This window comes from Pteropus alecto, unplaced genomic scaffold (assembly GCF_000325575.1).
Source record: "Pteropus alecto unplaced genomic scaffold, ASM32557v1 scaffold45, whole genome shotgun sequence".
Taxonomy (NCBI): Eukaryota; Metazoa; Chordata; class Mammalia; order Chiroptera; family Pteropodidae; genus Pteropus; species Pteropus alecto.
This window is the reverse complement of record NW_006442491.1, coordinates 27158779-27178503: the sequence shown is the minus strand read 5'-3', so window position 1 is coordinate 27178503 and position 19725 is coordinate 27158779. Positions and strand designations below refer to the sequence as shown.

At 44.8% G+C, this 19725-nt stretch overlaps 1 protein-coding gene across 1 annotated transcript in view; it reads left to right on the top strand.

Moving 5' to 3' along the window:
* The window catches only part of PTPRT (protein tyrosine phosphatase, receptor type T), a 675700-nt gene that overhangs the window by 61261 nt on the left and 594714 nt on the right, over nucleotides 1–19725 (top strand). The window contains exons 3-4 of the mRNA XM_015596894.1: nucleotides 6677–6948; nucleotides 18267–18348. Of these exons, the coding sequence (XP_015452380.1) occupies nucleotides 6677–6948; nucleotides 18267–18348 (354 nt within the window). The remainder of the gene's footprint in view (nucleotides 1–6676; nucleotides 6949–18266; nucleotides 18349–19725) is intronic.

Below are 19725 nucleotides of genomic sequence, written 5' to 3'. Positions count from 1 at the left end.
ACCTGTTGATCAAAGAGGGCCCCACTGAGCTGCCAATATATAAGGGCTTCATTCCTTATCAGTCTCTAAAATGGCAAGCCTATATTCAACTACAGATATGGGTTCCTTTCTGGAGGATGTGGCCAGCCCTTTAGAAGTTTGGCTAGATGTGGAGGGGACTAGAGATGGCTGGATCCCACCCTCCCATAAGATGATACACTTGCATTGCTGGGTGCTACAGCTTCCTGCCTCTGTGCCTTTACACATACTGTTCCTTCTGTTTGAAATGCACCCCCACCAAATTACCACCAGGCACGCTTCCACGGCCGGGATCCTGACTGGGAAAGAGGAGTTCAGCTATATACACTCTCGTATCTATTTATATCTTCTATATATACTAACCTGATGTGGCTGAGGGTATTCCTGGGGAAAGGATGTCAGGAGAGAAAAATGGAGCCCTGTGCAGTTAGGATGTAAGAATACTCAAGTGTGTCCTGCAGACTGGAGGGGACCTGTTGCAGGTGTGACTGCAGGGCTATGGATGAATGGAGGAGGAAATCCATCACAAAAGATGATGCCAAAATAGAATTAAGAACTGAACTGTAGGGGGCAAGGTGCTGGCTGAGCAAGCACCCTTGATGGAGGAGGAAAAAAAGCCTTGAGAGTTTGCAGACAGAGCTGTCTCTTGAAACTTGTTGACTTTGGGGTCAAAGCAGCTCTGTTTTATGTCCCCTGAGTGTGTCTCAGAGCAGAAATACACTACCTTATCATTGAGACACCACAACTGACAGTAAGGGCATCTGAGGGATGTGCCTAGAAACACAGTGGGAACAAGGGGATTGCCTTGGGGACTTTCGGGACTACATAGGGTATATTGCTAGGAGCTGGAAGTTCCTGTAGTCATAGGTGGGGCTTAAAGCTGGTAAGATTCCACTGTCAGGGTTCATAACATGCTCCCTGGCTGGTGAGGTTTCGCTTCTATTCATTACTCAAATTCCAGCCCAGTTTAGCCCAATCCTGGAAGATGTCCACCTACCCTGGTTGGGTTCATCACCCCTGCCTCCATGTCTGTATTCACAGCGGCGTGCCACTCCAGTGACGCTCGCTCCACTGTGATCCCTGCCTCTTCGGAGGCATCTTCCTCCGCTGCTACTGCCCTCTCTACATAGTCTGGTTCACTGAGCCCTGGTTCATTTAGTTACTAGCTTCCGGTTCAGAAATTGGGGTTGGGCGCACCTGCGTGGTAGAGTCCAGCTCATGCGCCTGAGTCTTAGCTACAGAGGAGGCTGGGAAAGAGGGCATCTGGCCTTTTCTATTTCCATAGAGAAATATGGACTCTGATTCAATAACTGGTCGGGGTGGGGGTGGGGGTTCCCCAAACACAGGGAGGGAGTTCTTCCATTGAGTGGCCAACCACAGGGCAAATTTCTATTCTAGGTCATCAGTCTGATTAATTTGGAGGGTGGCCTGAGTGCAGCCACGTGTGGTTGGTGGTATCTGAAGAGCAATGTATGGCCATGAAGGTTACAATGGCCAGCAACCCTGATGAGTTTCCACTGCCGAAAGGCGCCCCTTCCCCAGGTCTAGCCCCAAACCTTTTTTTTTCCGTTCAGATTGGGAGCCAAATACTCTGACCCCACATTTTACTTTTTACACCGTATTCTCCCTCTAAGACTCGGGTGAGGACAGGATCTGATACTGTGAGGAGCCTTCTACACTCACGTAAGAGCACTCAGATTTCCCGGGGCACCTGCTGTGTAGACAGTGTGTATCCGCTGACTTTTGAATGTGTCTGTCATTCTCATAGCTCTGGGAGTACACGTGTGGTCATATTAACAAAAATATCTGTGACAACAGAATCATGGCCCTCCGAAGATGTCCTTTTCCCAGTCTCTAGAACCTGTGCATAGGTTACCTTACATGGCAAATGGGACTTCACTGATGTGTCTGAATTAAGGATTTTGCAGTGGGGAGATTACGCTGGATTGTCTGAGTGGACCCAATGTACAGGGTCCTTATAAGACGGAAGCAGGAGGGTCAAAGTCAGAAGCAGGACTTGTGCCAGCAGAACTAGAGATTGAAGTCATGCCCTTTAGAGATGGAGGAAGGGGCCACTGGTCGAGAAATGCAGGTGGCCACGGAATGCTGGACAAAGCAAGGAAATGGATTAGCTTCTGAAGCCTCCAGAAGGAAAACAGCCCTTCCAACACCTTGATGTTAGACTTCTGACCTCCAGAACCATAAGAGAATAGATTTGTATTGTATTAAGCCACCGAGTTTGTGGTAATTAGTTACAGCAGCTAGAGGACACTAATCCAGGGTCTAAATCTTATGTCCTAAGCCTCCTCCTGCTTGACTGCCAGGCCTCTATCTGCCCTCATAAGGCTCTTCCCTGGGGTCTCATGCGAGTAAGATCAGTTGCTTGTGTTGACCCTTTCTGGAATCCTTGTGGAAGCCCACTGCTTGCAAGCCATAGAGGGGGACCCTCACCACAGCTGCGACTGTGGGTGCCCTTCCCCATGTCTCAGTACCCCTCTTCTTGCTGGGTGTACCACAAACTGTTGCTGACTTTCCCCCCACTACACCCAGAGGCTACTCTCTTACCTTCCGTCACCGGGATCCCAAAGCAGCGCTGCTCTGTGGTTTCACCAGGACATTCATGAGCGGGACTCCAACCTGCTGTAGCCTTCTGGCCTCTACCCTTCCCTCTTTGGGGGCTTGGCTGGGTGGGCAGTGATCATTTTCTTTTACTTTTTCTTTTCTTTTTCGATTATCTTGTCTATCTCTCTGAACCTTGCACCAAAACACATACTTTCCTGTCTAGTCTAAGGGCCAGAGCATGCATATTAAGTGACACTAATAAACATTAGGGGCCAGGTGGCTGTGGTGGGGAACATGGTATCTGACCCTGACCCATCCCAGCTCTGGCCTTCCTGAGATACAAATTATCTTCATGAAAGTCCAAGATGCCCCTTTCTTTCTCCAGGATTCATTCTTGGAGTCCATTCTTTTCATTCTCGTCTTTCTTTCTGCTTCTTTTTACCTAGGGACGCTGCTCTTAATGGTGTTCCTGTTCGGAGCATCTTATAACTTTGCTTGGTAGCTATCATTTCTCATCCTATCTCCCTAAATAAAGGGACTCGTAGGAAGCGGGGGCTCTACGGGGATGCCAGAACGATAATGGTAATGCTAGCTGCAGAAATTCAGAATTTGAATGGCTTACTAACCCAACAGTAGTTTATTCCTTGTTTACTAAAGGTCTGAAGTGAGTGTTCCTAATAGGTGGGTGACCTTTCTCAAGGTCATGGCTGTTCAGGGAAATGGGCTCCTTTTTTGGTGGCTCTGCTGTCTTAAGCTCTTGAAAACCTGTGCTTATAGCTGCTGGGTGGAAAGACGATGGAGTAGTGATTCTCACACCTTAATGTGTAACAGACCGCTTAAAGATCTTGATAAAATGTAGATTTGGATTCAATAGGTCTGGGGTGGGGCCTGAGGTTCTGCATTTCTTACATGCTCCCAGGTGATGCTGAGGCTGCTAGTCCAAGGACCATCCTTTGAGAGATAAGATGAAAGAGGATGGACCAGTAGGGGTCAGGGGAAGATGGAGGGAGGCAGCTTTTATGGACCACGCCTGGAAGCGGCACACTTCGTACTTAGACCCCGTTGGCTAGAACCCAGTTGCATGGCCCCACCACACTAAAAAGGGAGGCTGGGGAATGTAGTCCAGCTTTGTGCCCAGAATGAAGAGGACAGCTTCGTCAACTAGCCAGCAGTTTCGGCTACATGGATTGTTGATGGCGGGCCAAGCACTTCGGCCAGCTCCACCCTCAGGGAAATGCCGCACCTTCTATCAACAATCACGGGGAGGCAGCACGATAGAGAGTATCTCTAGTTTGATGGGAGCGGATGGCAGTTATATGGCGCCACCTACTCAGTGAGCCTGCCTCACCGCTGGAGCTAGGATGAAATAAGTGGGAACCTGAGCTGGTGGAAAGGAAACCTTCTTGACTTTCTTGTACGCAGCCTGGTGGGAATGGGCAGGACGATGGGAGCTGAAACGTCCACGGGGCGTCATGGGATTCTGAGTGCAGAGAGCCAGATGCTGCCTGCTTCTCAAGCTGCCTTCCCTCTCCTATTCCTTTGTGGCAGTGGCAACCACCCCGCCTCTGTGGGGCTTGTGGGTCATCACTCACCTGCCCAGGGAAACCTCCTGGGACCCTGCGGGATGTTGGCCAGCAGACAGCTGTAGGCATGGATGCTAGCTAGCTTGGCATCACTCTGTGCCTTAATTTCCCCTGCGGTGGTTTCTTCCTTGCTGCCTCCTTGGAAAATGGTGATAATTAGCGATAACAGCTGACAAGGGACATCTCCCCCTTACCCTGTGTTACTGCCAAGCCATAACCTAGGGAACTTTACTCTCTTGGAAACGTGGGAAGATGTCACCTTTGCACCACTTTCAAGTGGCTCCTACCCCAAGTGGGTGAGTTTTCTGATTGGTGGGATGGTGAAAGTCTGATAGCCATTGGTTCAGGTTTCTGTCTTTGCTACCTTGCTTCTTGTTGGTTTATTTTTGTGATGAGCCCATCCAATATCCCTAAGGAGTCATCCCTTAAAAATAGCTCTGACCATAGGGATCTGGGCGGAGTCAGAAGGAGGGAGCCCATGATCATGCAGCTGCTCTGCGTGCTGGTTTAGGGAAGAAAATACAGGAAGCCTACTTTGGCCTCAAGTCCTAGTTACTTTCTCAAATCCAGCTTTGGGAATAATGAAGTGGAGCTTTTGAACAATGCCTCTCTTTTGTGTCTATTTTTAAATTCATTTAGAACCCAGAGGAGACGGGCTATGAATGACTAGTACCTGCCAGAAGCCCAACAAGATATGGATTGCCCAGCACTTACTAGCTGGCAGCTGTTAGTCCTTTCGGTATTAGGGTGAAAGATTGAGGCTCCTTATAGCTCTAGCGGCTCATCTTGGTTGAAGGTAAATAGTCTTAAGGTTTCTCTCTGAATTGAAGATTCTAGTGGTAAAAATTAGATTTCAAAGCAACAGGGGTTCTGTAGGTAGGGATATTCATCCCAGAATCATCCGAGTTTATCTACTGTGTTTTATGATGCAATTTATTTCATAGAATCATAGGACTTTAAGTCACAGCGTACAGCCCTCACAGTTGATCATGAAGTTTTCTTCGACATCTCAATTTGTCCAGGCTCTATTTAGCCACCTGCAGCGATAGGGAGCTCACTTTGTCCTCAGCAGTCAATCCCATTTTGCACCAGCTCTACTTGCGAGAAGGTCCTTTGAACTAGCATGTGCCTCCTGGTGGTTTCTTTCCTAAGTCTGCCCTCTCGGGCACCTTTATCAGTTAGCGATTGCCACGATAATGCTGCTTGACGAACCAAGAGGAAACTCAGTGGAGAATAACACTAAGCATTTTTCGCACGCTCGTGGTCTGAGCATCGAGTGTGGTTCCGCTGATCCACAAGTTGGGCTGGTGGGCCACGTGGCTGTGCTTCCGGCTGCGATGGTGGCATAGCGTGGCACTTCACTACTGGTTATGCTCAGTTCTCCACGTGAGTCTGTTCTGGATCCCAGGCTGAAAGAGGCACCAGCTGCTACCTGGGATTCACTTTTCCCATGAAAGGTGGCAGTAGTTCAAGAGGGCAAGCCCAGAGAGGCACACACGTTGATCGAAGCAAGCGCACTCCAGAGTCACAGGATGGCGACGCACTCTCTGCCTTTTCTGGGAGGAATCACAAAGCCAGAGGCCAAGGACATGGAACCAGGGAGGGATGATGAACTAGAAACCATCGTTTACCCTGTCCAAGCAACTCAAAAGAGGCTCACTTCCTTTGTAGGAAACAGGCATTTTAATGCTTGAGGAGAGTAGTCATGTTCTCTGCGATTGGTAATAATAGCATAAAGTTTGAGGTTGGAGAGAATCTGGGTCTCATGCCTCCCTGCCTGAGTGGCCCAGGGCGAGTCACTTGATTTTTAAATAAAATGAAAATATTTCTGTCTCCCAGGGTCACTCAGAAGATTAAACTGAATAATGCATAAGTAAGACACCTGGCATCACGCTGGTACTCCTTGAGTGCTCAGTATTACTTCCTCTCCGTTCCAGGCTGAACATCTTCCAGCTGGTTCTCACATTTCTTCAGGCTTTTCCTTGCTTTCTTGAATATATCCTACTTTTTATATGCCTTCCTCTGATATGACATTCCCTGTACCGAATGCAAGGCTCCAGGTGGAATATATTGGAACAAGGATACCTCCCGTATTGTCGAGGTTCTGTTTCCTCTGAGACAGCCCAAGCTTGCATGAGGTTACGTCTCACCTCATTTCACCCAGGGGGGTTGCAGTTAACTAAATTCCTAAGTTTTTATTCCATGTTTACTTCAGGAGCTGCTGGGTACAATTTTTCTTCTGTCAATGTTTATAGACTGTCTACTTTGTAAAATACATCGTACGTGTTACTATCTCTTTATTCTTAAAACCGCCTATTGACAAGGGTTTTTAGTTTCCAATTTCAGAAGAAGATACTCAGGTTGAGGGAGGAGATGTGGCTTCCTCAGTATCCACCAGACCCTCCTAGAGTGACTTGATTTCTCACCACCATGTTTATAAGTGTAACTGATTTTCAGGAGGATTTTTCTTTCTCTCTCCTTGTCTGCTTCTCGTCTCTTTTGTGGATCTCTAGGATCCTTCATGATGGTGAACAGCTCTGGGAGGGCCTCTGGCCAGAAGGCCCACCTTCTCCTGCCTACCCTGAAGGAGAATGACACCCACTGCATCGATTTCCATTACTACTTCTCCAGCCGCGACAGGTCCAGCCCAGGGGCCTTGAATGTCTATGTGAAGGTGAACGGCGGGCCCCAAGGGAACCCCGTCTGGAACGTGTCTGGGGTCGTCACCGAGGGCTGGGTGAAGGCAGAGCTTGCAATCAGCACCTTCTGGCCACATTTTTACCAGGTATGATGTTTTACCATGGTCTGATTTAAAAAAAAAATAAATCTATGTACCTCTTGCCTGCCTAGAGTTGTCAAATTGAGCAAGGACTTCATTTACTTACTTGTTCAACTTGTGTTTCCTGAGCTTCTCTTCCTAGCCTGGCCCTGCAGATACAGAGGTGAACCAGCATAGCTCCTGCCTCCCTGGAGCTCATGGTCTGGAGGAGGAGGCCAATATACGAATAAATAATTACGATATAGTAGGATGCCTGTGAGTTCCTCGGCATGGTGGAGGAACATAGACATTGAAGCATTTTACAAAATAATTATGAAGGAGATGCTATTATCTGATGAGGAAGATGCTATTAGTGTCCCTGTTTTACAGATGAAGAATTTGAGGTTCAGAGAGAGGAGGTAACTATTCAAAGATCACTCGCAGTGAAGAAGGTATCTAGGGGAGGGGAGAAGGCAATTAGGATGGCTTCTGCGAGGAGATGACAGGTAGGCTGAGTCTTGAAGGGCAAATGAACAATTATTGAAAAAAGAAGGCGAAGGCGTTTGAGTTGTCAGGGTGGGCCATAGGCTGGAGGAGTGAGTGAGAGATTTTGGCAGAGTTTGGAAACTCTTAAGTCGATTATGGGTGGTTGCAAAGGAGATATACAGGGAGCTAAGGCTGCCGGAGCAAGTAGGTCGTGGGAGTTTCAATGCCAGGTTTAGGAGATTAAATTTGTTCTCTAGTCTAGGGCAGTGCTGCTCAAACTATCTGTGGTGAAAGACCAGTTCCCCCTTCAACACATTGTGGACCGATACTTTTATGAATGGCAATAAAAATATCACAGCAGTGCCATTTAAACAACATTATTAAGGTACAATCTATATTTCATAGAATCCACTCATTTTAAGCGTACAATCCAGTGATTTTTAGTAAAGCTACCGATTTGTGCAGTCATCATCATAAACCAGTTTTAGAATGTTTTCATCATCCCAGTAAATCCCGTGTGCCTATTTGCAGTTAATCCCCTTGCCCACTGTTAAAAAGTTTTAAGTAAGAAAGTGCACTAGTCAGATCTGCATTTCAGAGAAATTTCTCTACAGTCTAGAGCAGAAGATGGACTTGAGGATGGCAAGGTTAGTGGCCGGGAGGTTCTTAGACATCCATCAGTTCAACATCCACGGTAGAGTCCTTTCAGATGCATCTGAAAGCAGCCATAGACAATAAGTAAATGAATGAATGTAGTTGTGTTCCAATAAAACTTTATGGACAAAAACAAGTGATGGGCCATAGTTTGCTGAATTCTGATGTAGGTGATAAAGCTATGGTCTAGAGATGGACACTGAAGTTCAAGAGCACACAGCAAATCACTGGCAAAACTAGGACCAGAACCCAGATGCCCCAGCCCCAAGACTCTCTCCCCTTGTATGCCTGAATATAAATACCAAGTGTCTCTGTTAGCCTATGGATACCTCCATGAAGGCCTTTGGGTTCCAATAAGAAACCCCTACTGAGGGCCTGATGCAAATGGGAACAGGGTGGGGCTATAGGTATAAGTATAATGAGCAGGAAAAGTGGAGAGGGGCAGCCCTCTCCACTGGCCATGCTCTTTGATGGGGTATAGAGGAAAAAAGGATATTTCTCAGGCATCCCCATGTCTCAGCTCTCTGGTAAGCCTATTGCTTCTCGTTGATCTGTATTTATTATTTATCTGTATAGTAACTCCTGGGTTGGATAGCAACATGTCCTGTGTTTCAGAGTCAGGGATATTATTGGTAAACTGAGGTCTAGGTCCTCTGGCTCCAAGTTCGGTGTCCCATCTTTAGGGAAAACAGCTCACTCATTCTGAGAAGCTTCTGCTCACTAGCATTGGAATGTCGGATGTATCTCATCATCATTTCAAGTCACAGTTCTCTCATTTGTAAAACGGAGAAGGTGATGTGTCCAGTGCAGGTTTCCTCCATGGATCAAATGAGAGCATATGTACGACATCACGTCAGGCTGTCATGGGCCTCAGCAAATGTTGGCAGGAAGGGAGGAGGAAGAAGAGAAGGAAGAACCAAAAGTAGAAGGAGGCCATTTTTAAAGAAATACCCGCTGTGGTATTTCTTACTGAGCCGTCCTCAGTAAGCTCTGAGCTGGCCCCGTGATAAGCAGCCTCATCTGGGAGAATTTTCTGCTTTTCAACTTGTTGGCACTATAGACCATTACATTACATTACATTTCCTCTGCTCTGAGCTTCATAGTGAAAAAGCCACTAAGGCGCTGAGAGCAGCCGTTTAGAAAAGACGTGTGCATCACACACACACACACACACACACACACACTCACTCACTCACTCACTCACTCACTCACTCACTCACTGGTGGATAGTCCCATGGCTGAGCACACATACCTGCCTGCTCCCAGACTCACCCCTCACTCAAGAGCGCTCATACACACACACGTCCAGGGGAGAGAACAAGGGGCATATCTGGAGATTCAAAGACACTTGCAGATGGATTTTCAATTTCACCAGACCCCAAGCTCTGGTCCTGCATGTAAGATTCCCTGGACTAAATGCAATTTTGGTTTTCAGCAGTGCTGGTCTTCAGATCCTGATGGCTTATGTATTCATTTATTAAAGTCATATTTCACAGTCCTAAAATTGACTTTTAGCTCCGTAATAAACGGAAATTTTATCTTTCTTATTAGTGGGCTTTCTGGTACCAGGCCTTCAGCAAGGCCTCTGCTAAGAATGTCCCTCTGCCACTCACCCCTTCACTTGCCGTCTCTCGGGAGAGCAGGGGCTTATCAAATGCCACTTAAGACGTGCTTCAGATTGCTGCCCCTTTCCAGGTGATAGTCATTCTGTTTCATCTTTTTAAAGATTCTGAACTTTTCCATCCCAAGTTTTTAAGAAATAAGAGAACTTTTCATTAATTTGGCAGCCACTTGCTCACTCTGTATCACCTGCCTAGGTGAAATTTTTTATTCAGCACTTGTAGTTGCTCTGACGACTCCTGAAATTTAGGACTCACCTGACTTGGATTCAACTGTACTTGAAGGCTTTTCTTGGGAATTCCCTTGGCATCCAGCATTTTGTAGGTTTAGTGGCTTCATGCAGAATTCAGGAGGGCACATCACAGGGAGAGGGCCCTTTCTCCCACCCTTCCAGCTCCACCCCATTTCCTGTTTTATCCACCCACCCCACTGCTAAGCAACCCCTCCCCATGGAAATATATACGGTCCTCTTCCTAAGAAGAGTCCTTATGAGCCACCATTTTTCTATCTATCTTTTGAGAAAATGTTTGCAGCCCCCTGAAATTTTTACAGTAATACTCTGCTGGAGGACTACAAAAGGTGAGGATAAAATGCCAGGCCAGGTCACTTAAACCATACCCTGACATATCCACAGCCTCCCTCACGCATGCAGCCTGCTTTTTGGCGGGGTCGAGGGTGACTGATCTCTGAGCCTCTCTTGGGAAATTACTTCCTGGCTTTGACCAGGACGAGCTTTGCGTGGTTCCATGCAAGCCCCATCACTCTAACACCAGGATGCCCCTAGGTTCTATCTGCTGGGGAATGTGTAGCTGGCAGTAGATCCACATGGTGGCCTTGGGGTTGAAGAATGTCGGGCAGAGAAGTTGAGATTCCTAGACGAGGCCTCCTTCTCCAGTCCCTATACCAGGCCCCCTGCCTCACACACCCGCACGGAGCATCACTGGGTGTTGGGCAAAACCTACTGCTGCCCCATGCCTGCATCCTGCCCCCACCACCTGCTGTAAACAGGCAGCACTACAGTAGCCCCCACAATTCTTTACTCGCTCCTCTGACTCCTCCCACTCCTGGCTTTTATTCCTCAAGGGCCTTGTTTTGAGTTTCCTTGTAAGTATGCTTGGCTTGAAGATGACCATTCTCCTTCCCCCAGAACACCTGGGGAACCCAGGTCCTTGTAGCATAGTGTCCTGGCCTTACCTTGTACCCTCGTAGTATCTGTCCCCGGGAACAGGAGCTGGCTAGGTACTGGGTGGGGTCTTCCTGACCTGAGCCCCCACCCCAGAAGCGCATCGCAGGGTGATCATCTCCACTCGAGGCTGCAGGTGTCTTCTAGGGCACCTTCCAATTTGAATGCAGGATCCAGTACCCACATTCTCCCCAACTTTGTTGGCTGAGAACTTGGCCCAGAGGGTCGAGCTGCAGGTGTTTACCTGCTTTGCCTGAACCAAATAAGATGGAGCCCTGTCCTGCTCTTCTATCTGAGCGGTCTGACTTCTGTCTCATCAACAGGGAGAATTCAGGGTGACCCTCACATTTTTCTTGATGTCCGAACAGTTCTGGTGGTGCTGCTTCTCTGTAAGCTGCTCCTGCAGTGTCTTGCTGCAGCCAAACCTGATTTCTCTGATCGTGTTCCGCAGCACTCTGCCCTATGGCTTTTCACAAAAACTTCTCAAGACCGGACTTGCATCCGAAGGTCCTAACCTGTGGTCAGAAACTTGAACCCTAGTAATGATTCGTATGGCCAAGTTCCTGTACAGAACTGTTAAGCCTGCAACGTGGCTGAGGGGTTGGTTGGAGCTTTGGGGCTACCTGGGATTTCTAGCAGGTGACCCTGCCAGCTTACTCCTAGTGCCCATCGCTTCTCCATGACTGAGGCCTGCCACCCTGTAATATTTCGGTGACATGTTATAGCTGCCATTAGAGATCTCCCTCTCTGGTCCCTGGTGTGGTGGTCTCCAGGGTTGACCCTTGTTTCTGGAAACGGGCAGCTGGCCCAGGAATTTGGATGTGGGCCTGAGTGCTAATCCCATGTGAGAGTTCAGTGTTCAGGGCACCTGCCTCAGCAGGTGAGTCCAGGTAGGCTCTGGACGGTCCACGCCCACCCAGTATGAACCTTCCTTTTTTTTTTTTCCTTTTTTGGGAAGAAGGGTACACTCCCTGGCACTATTTCTGATACACCCGGTATCTGCATTGCTGACCCTCCACTCCTCAGGCATCAAGGGGTCTGTTTCATGGCTGACCCTCCACTCCTCAGGCATAGAGGGGTCTGTTTCATGGGAGGTGGCATGACATTTTTTTTTTTTTAAATCTAATTCTTGAGTGGCATGCTAAGGACAGGACCCTCTTGGCCACTGCACATTTTGCGAACATTCTAGTCTGAGCCATCTCGCAGTAATGGGGAGGACTTTCCCACTTCTGCTGTGGGAGGTGCTTCATTCTCAGCTGCATCCAGAGCCTGCCCATTGCTATAAACGTACTGTAGACCCTGATTCTAATGCCTTGTGAGACTGGAGCCTTCCTCAAAGATTTTGTGAGCTGTTGCAGTTTCTTCTCTCTGCTTCCATACTTGACCCCGCCCTCCGCTCCCCTTCCCCAACTTCCTTGGCTCCTGCAACCTTACTTGCCTCTTCATTTCCATATACTTCCACGTGGACCCAAAGCCCAGCTTCTCTATCCGTTCCTGCTGGTCATGACTCGCAGCAAAGAGTCTGTTGAGTGTGGGAACTTTAGTGGAAACTTGGGGTGGGGATTGCAGGGGATAGTCACATGCATAGCCCATTACATTTTTCCTCTCCCCAGATTTACCACCATTCCCTGCATTTTCCCTCTTACTTCTCACTCTGCCCTCTAGAGAAAAAGCAATAGTATTAGTAACACTTATCAATATCTTACCATGCGTATTGTAAACACTTTATAATGATCAAGTCATTTAATAGAAAGCCAGAACATTCTTCCCCTTGTTCCTTACAGAATATTACTCTCCTGTATTTGAGAAACCTAAGTCTCACCTACCCCGTGCTCTACAAAAACATTCCTAAGAGGAATTCTGGTGAATGAAGGATACTCTGTCTCGTAATGGAATTCTTATTTCCATATTTCTTATTTCTGCAAAGGAAAGGAGAACAGTGAATAAATGTGTGTTTCACTATCACACATTTATTCTCCCATGATGAGCCTTGTGTTCCTTCATGGAATATTTGTTAAGAGGTATGACATAGGTTAGATACTGGGTGATGATGTGAGAAATAGTTAACGTGTGAGAAGAATTTAATTAAGTTAAACTTTGGTTTACTGGGGGGAAAAGTCAGAATTCTTCTTAACCAGGTGTTTTGACTCAATGAGAGTTGGAATGCTTTTCAGCATTCAGTAACGGGGCTGGCCATGTCCTGCGAACCAGGAGACCAGGGCCTCGGTCCTCAGTCCATGTCCGGCTCCCTTCCTGGGTTTCAGTAATTCAACTGATTCCACCTCTTAGGGCTGTTGAGAGGTTAAATGAAGACCATATAATAAACGGTCAATACTGTAGACCTTTATTACTGTGGTCATATTTCTCCGTTTTTTATTATTTTTATTATCATTCGGTTTTAGTTGATGAGGTGCCTCTTCTGGTCAATAACAACGCTTCCTCTGGTACCTTGACCCCAAATGAGTCCTGCCCCATCTAGAATCATGTTTCATCGATTCCTCACCCCCTAATATTTTATGCTATTTCCTTTCTTCATTCCTCTCTACTTAAAATCATGTTCCTGTCTCTACCATTCTAAAAAAAAAATCTCTATTGGGCTTTTAGCACTTGGCCTTGGGCTCTTCTCCGAACTATCCATCTGTCTTCCAAGGGGACCTCATCTAGTTCTATAGCTTTAAATGACATTTAGATGCCAAAGCTACCATAGTTCTAACTCTGGTTCCTAAATCACCCAGGAGCTCCGGCAACAATGTCAGCAGCTTCCTACTCAACATACCCATGAAGATGTTTACTTGCCATTTCAAACTTAGTGTGGCCAAAAGGAAATCTTGACAGAGCCCGTGCACACCCATTCATCGAGTCATAGCCCCCACGTCAGTGCCATCAGCCTAGCAGATTCTGAGCCTTCTCTTTCTTTCACTCTTCTCCTTTTAATCTAACAGCAGTTCTTTTCATTTCTACCTTTGAAATATCTCGCAAACCATCGATTTCTTCATTTTCCATAGCCATCCCCGTCATCAAAGTCATGCTCATCTTCCGATTGATCGAATGACTACAATAGCCAACTGGTAGGTCTGTTTGTTTCATTCTTGCTCAACCTCCTACCTCCCAGTCATTTTCCACAGAACAGCCATGGCGATTATCTTAGAAAGTAAATTAGATTTTATCACTTCCCTGCTTATAATCTTTTAGCCACTTAGAAGAAAATTCAAGCTCCCTACTATATTTTGTAAGACCCCATGTCACCTGACTTCTCAATACTCCAGCCTTGGGTTGTGCCTCTCTTGCTTACTATTTCCCAGCCTCTTCTTTTGTGTTCCCAAATCATCTCCAAGCTCTTTCTTGCCTCGTGGCCTTTGCACTCACCATCACATCTTCCTTGACCGGCCACTTTCATCCTTCTGGTCTCATCTTAAGTATCACCTCCTTAAATTTCTCCCCAGGCCACTCTAAGTAAAATAGACCCTCGTCTTAGTTACTCTTAATCACAATATCCACTTTATTTCCTTCATGATGCCAATCACAAAATGAGTTTAATTTTACATATTTATTTGTTTAATTTCCATTTCCATTCACTAGAAGGTGAAATTTATCAGAGCTAGGACCTTAATTGTTGCGTTCACTTTTATTGCCCCAGTATAAACATCGTCTCGGTGTCTGGTACAGAGGAGGTTCTCTTTAAATGTTGAATGAATACATGAGTAGATGACTGACTGACTGACTGACTGACTGACTGACTGAAGACACTGTTCCTTTTCCTAGTGGGTTTAGAGTTTAGGGAATGAAATGACTTACAAACAAACGATATGGGTGATGGATGATAATAGTGATAATATAGCATGAAGGGAGATATGAAAATGTGCCATAAAGCATTTAATTTTTATTATAATTGTAAAATAGCTTATCTTTATTTTAGAATATTTGGAAAATCTAAAAAAAGTGTAAAGAAGAAAATATTCATTACCATAACCTCCCTAGTGTCATTTAAAACATTGCATTCATAGATTATTACCATTCTTACTTCATCTTTTGTGAATTGCCTGCTGAGGTCACTTGCCAATTTTTCTTCTGGAGAGTTTATTTATGTTGTTGAGTCTCAAGAATTCTTTATGAAACAGGTCATTTACCTTTTTGCTGGCATATGTCTTACAGATATTGTTCTCAACTTGCCATTTGACTTTTACTTTTGTTTCATACTTTTGTTAACATATAAAATGTACTTTGACATTACAGTTATTAAGAAGGTGTTGTATATTTAAGAAATACATAATGTTTCAATTTTAAGAAATTGATTTTTAAGCTTTTGTCATTAATTTCTAGCTTTAGCAAATTTGATTGAAAATGTGCAGACCTAAACCTATACAGTTTCTTCTTTGAGGAATTCATTGAAGCTATACTTTAGCCTATCATATGCTATTTGTGTAAATAATCCATGAGCATTTGAACAGAAATTTCATTCTTTATACTTATTAACATATATTTAGTAAATGCATTATTATTTAATTTATATACATACTTGATAGATTTATTTTTATTTGGTCAACATCTGAAACATAGGGTAAATAAATATAAATGGGTTTTATTTAAAATATAACTATTGTTTATTTTTCCCATCATTTTTTCCTTTTAAGTCTATTCGCTCATGCATTTTTTTTTAAATGACCATTTTCATCCACTTAATAGTTTTTCTTTTTCTTTTGGTTTAAATTCTACTTTGACGCTTTTGCATTATTTTTGCAACAACTGTTCTGTTTATTTGCATTTCCCTATTATTTCCCTTTGTTCAACTTGTTATTCTTAAAGTTACTGAGTCATTCTGTTTTAAATGTTTATATTATAACATACAATTAGACTTTGTCTATTTAGACAGTTTGAGAGCTTTTCTCTTTTAATGTATTTATATTTATTGTCACAAATATTTTTTCTTATTTTCGTCATTTGTGTTACACAATTTAAATGCGTTTATGCTATTTCTTTTAAAATATATTTTCTGTATTTGTTCTATTTTCTTTCAATTTTTTTTTTCCTGTAGACTTTGCTTTTGGTTTCTTTTGAATTATTAAAAATATAATTAGGTATGTGATTCTTTATAGAAAGGTCATCTGTTGCCTTCCTTCTCTTCAGGATCGGGCAGCTATCACACTTTTTATTTCTGCAGACTTTTCCCCTACGACCTGCACAGTTTCGTTTGTTAACTCTCTCTGAAGGTCTGTCTCAGTAAACCCCTCTTCAGTAAACCCCTTTTCAGCAGCTCCCCAGAGCTAGCATCACCGCCTCAGCTCTGCCTCATATCATCAGGCAATTAGATTCTCATAGGAGCACTGGTTTCTGGTGCAAAAAGGCTGGGGGCTGCTGGTAGAGGAGTGAAGAGCTGGGTTTGGGGATTATCAGTGAACTGGCAACCATTTAAGGAAGAGGAGGTCTGCATTTGAAGGCTAGATATAGAAGGAGGAATACTTACAAAGAAATCTATGGTAGAAAAGTCCCAGACTTATGAGAAAAGTCATGACAGTAAAGTGTCACCTGAGCCTAAATAGAAGACAGACTCAGAAAGGGAGCTGCTATCAACATTGACAATTGTAAAAAAATGACCAAGTATTAATAATTATTTTAGCAAACATTTATTACCATGTGCCACACATATTTCTAAGTAGTGTATTAACTTCTTTAATCTGAAAAATTACTCAATAAGGTAGACAGTGTAATTACAGATGAGAAAACCGAGGCTCAGAGCAGTAAGGTGACTTGCCCAAGGTCACACACTAGTAAGCGGTGCAGCCAGGACAGGAACCCAGGCATTCTGACCCAGAGCCCCAAAACTACGCTATCTTCTTGTTTAAAGTAAGAAAAAGATTTACATATGACTATTGGATTTAGCAATTAAAAGATTATTGGTATCTGCCACGAGAGCAGGTTTATTTTTGGTGGGTATGGGTGTTGGGGACAGAGTCCAGATTATAGTGGGTTGAAATTTTGCAGTGAGAAGTAAGGAAGCTTTGAGACTGAGTGTAGATAAAACTGTTGAGCATTTTTAATGGGATTGGAACACAACTGGACTCTATAGTAGAGAAGAATCTACTGTTAAAAGGTGGCTCTGAAAAAGTAAATGAAGCCCAAGCATTTACGGTTAAGGAAGGATTTGAAGATGCAGGATAAAGAGGGAGAACTGCGAAGAACCAAGAAGCTGGAAAATGCAGTCAAGGTAGGGGTTGAGAGTAACAGCATATCTTGTAGTAACCTAACCTATGTAGGTTAGGTTAATGGGTAAGAAGTTAGATGTCTCTTGTCCTCTGCCTCTTGAAGATGTGAAGTGGGTATCTGCTGTGATTGGGTGGGTGATGTTGAAAGGGGAACATTTGCATGGGATACAGAGTGGAGAAGGCAGTTTTGCAATAGGCTTGCCAAAGTTGAAATGAGCATGCAAAGGAATTGGGGCTTTACGTGAGAATGGTATGGGTAATTAGCCCAGGTAGGGGGTACCTCAGGCTTGTTGAGAATGCAGGGGCTTCCAGGAAGATGTATAGACTCTTGAAAAGTTGAGTCCAGGGTACCACATGAGCCCGAGAAGCAGGTGTAAGGGGAGTGAATTGGAGAGGAATATGGGATAGGAGGCTGTGCCAAAATATAGGAAGATGGATTTTCCAGTTTCTGGAGTGGAGAAGGGCACGTATGAGCCTGTGGCTGAAGCCGAGTGGAAGACAAGGCCATTTGAATTAGGAAGGTCAAGGGGTTGGTCATGTCATCAACGCAGATATTCCCTTCTCCTAGATGAAGGTAGAGGTTGGGTAACAAAGAGAGCTGTTAGCGGAGTCATAAAATCTTTATTGAAATATAAAGATTTCAATAAAGTTTGGGTGGGAGTCAGAATGGAGAGTTTAAAAAATTTGTTGCCAACAGTTGTGCATGGGTCTTATTTTCAAGAGGTGTTACTGAGAAATTCAGATGGAATATGTTTCTTGGGGATGTAGAGTCTAATCGGGATAAACCCTCCTTGGCTTATGGCATCTTCTAAGATAAACTTCTCCCGTACCTTTCATAAGAAAGTTAGGATATTAGGAAGTAATTCTGCTCTGTGCTTCACTTGAAACAACAATAAGGTACAGATTGGGGTCTCCAGGCCATGTTTGGGTGGTTTTTCCTGCATCCAAGAGTTATTTCTGAAATCCATTAAAAATGTTCCGTGTGGCTGACTCTTCTTTTTGCTAGTTGCCAGAGTATGGCCTTTCTACTTTGTTTTGAAAATCCAAGTCAATTGCCAGGATGGCATCCTAGCCTAACGTAAGGCCTCTTTGATGGTTCTGATTGGAAGCAGAAACATAAAGAGTTTTGGAGCTGGGCAGGTTCCTATGATGAGTGCCTACAACCACTTCTGTGAAATTGACTCCCACCCTATGTGTTGCAGGTGATATTTGAATCCGTCTCTTTGAAAGGTCATCCTGGATACATCGCTGTGGACGAGGTTCGCGTCCTTGCTCATCCGTGCAGTAAGTCTGTTCCCTCCTCCTAACACAGCCTTGCTCCATGCCAGACTGCATAGCTTGGAGGCTGCAATCCCCCCTATTCACTGAGCTCACAAACATCTCTCACTCTCTCTGTTTTTTTTTTTTTTTTAATCCTTGAAAAATGCTTACATACTCAATGCAATCAGTCCTGAATAAATCCATAATTTTGCCGGCCTATTCAACAGGCAGCACCTACAGGCATTTGCAGAGTGGCAAAACATCTTCGTGTGAATCTCTCTCCATTATTAAAGAGTCTAAAGTCCTGATTGTTTATTAGTGGGATTCAGACCACTGAAGTGGAAGAATTAGAGGGCTTTGGATAGAATCTTTCACAATTGTCTTAAAAAAGAACAACACCAAAACACTGAGCAAATTAGCACACTGTTCACTCACAGGGAAAAGTGCCCCAAAGCTATTAATTTTTTTAAAGTAATTTTAAATACACTCATCAGCTCCTACGTAGGTGTAGGGAGAGATTTCTCATGGTGGTTGGTACTTCTGGTACAGTGTCGAGAGTCCTCAAAGGCAGAGCGCTCCCCCGTGCCCATCCAATTTCCTCTTGAAGTTCTCTCTCTTTGCTGTATTCAGTCTAAGATATTTGAATGCGTTTGAGCAAAGAACTGTGTTTCCTGGGTGCACTGAATCTCAGAGGGGCCAAGTCCTGGGTGCAGGTCATTGAGATGACATCATAACTAGTGACATTTGGTGGGGGGACTGTAATCACAGGGATGTGCATGGCGATTATGGGAGCTCCTAGAAGAGCCTGTTGGGATGCCAGTGCCATTAGTTTGTTAGCGTCTGCAGATTGCAGATTCTCATTAGTTTCTTGGCAGCCATCTGGTCCCAGGCAACTCCTAGTAGCCCGCTCTCTACTCCCTCCTTATAGCCCTGAGTCAGGCTCGTGGCTATGGTACAGTTTGCAGTTCCCTCAAGAGATGTCACGTACCCTGTCCTTATATGCCTTTCGATGCTCCCATTTTGGGGCTGTTCTCATTTCAGCCCAATCTATGTTGCTTTAATTGAAATGGCTCTTCTCACTTCTGCTGCAATGAATTTGTCAGAGCCTTGAACGTCACTTCCTTTCTCTAGCACTAGAATGCCATTGTTTGACTCATTGTCTTAGGGCACCTTCTCTGGAGGAAATCGGGACAAGTTCCAAGGGGTTTTGGCGAAATGAGGTTTGGAATAACTATGTTTGTTGTCTGTGCAAGAGAAACCCCCTCCCTAGAAATCAGCCAGCATCTCAGGAATGCTGAGATCCTGCTGGTTCTCCATTACTCCTTCTGACTTAAGTTCCCTACCTTCTCAGTTACTTCCTGAGTCTTTGAGATTTTCTCAAATGGGTCCATCCATTCAATC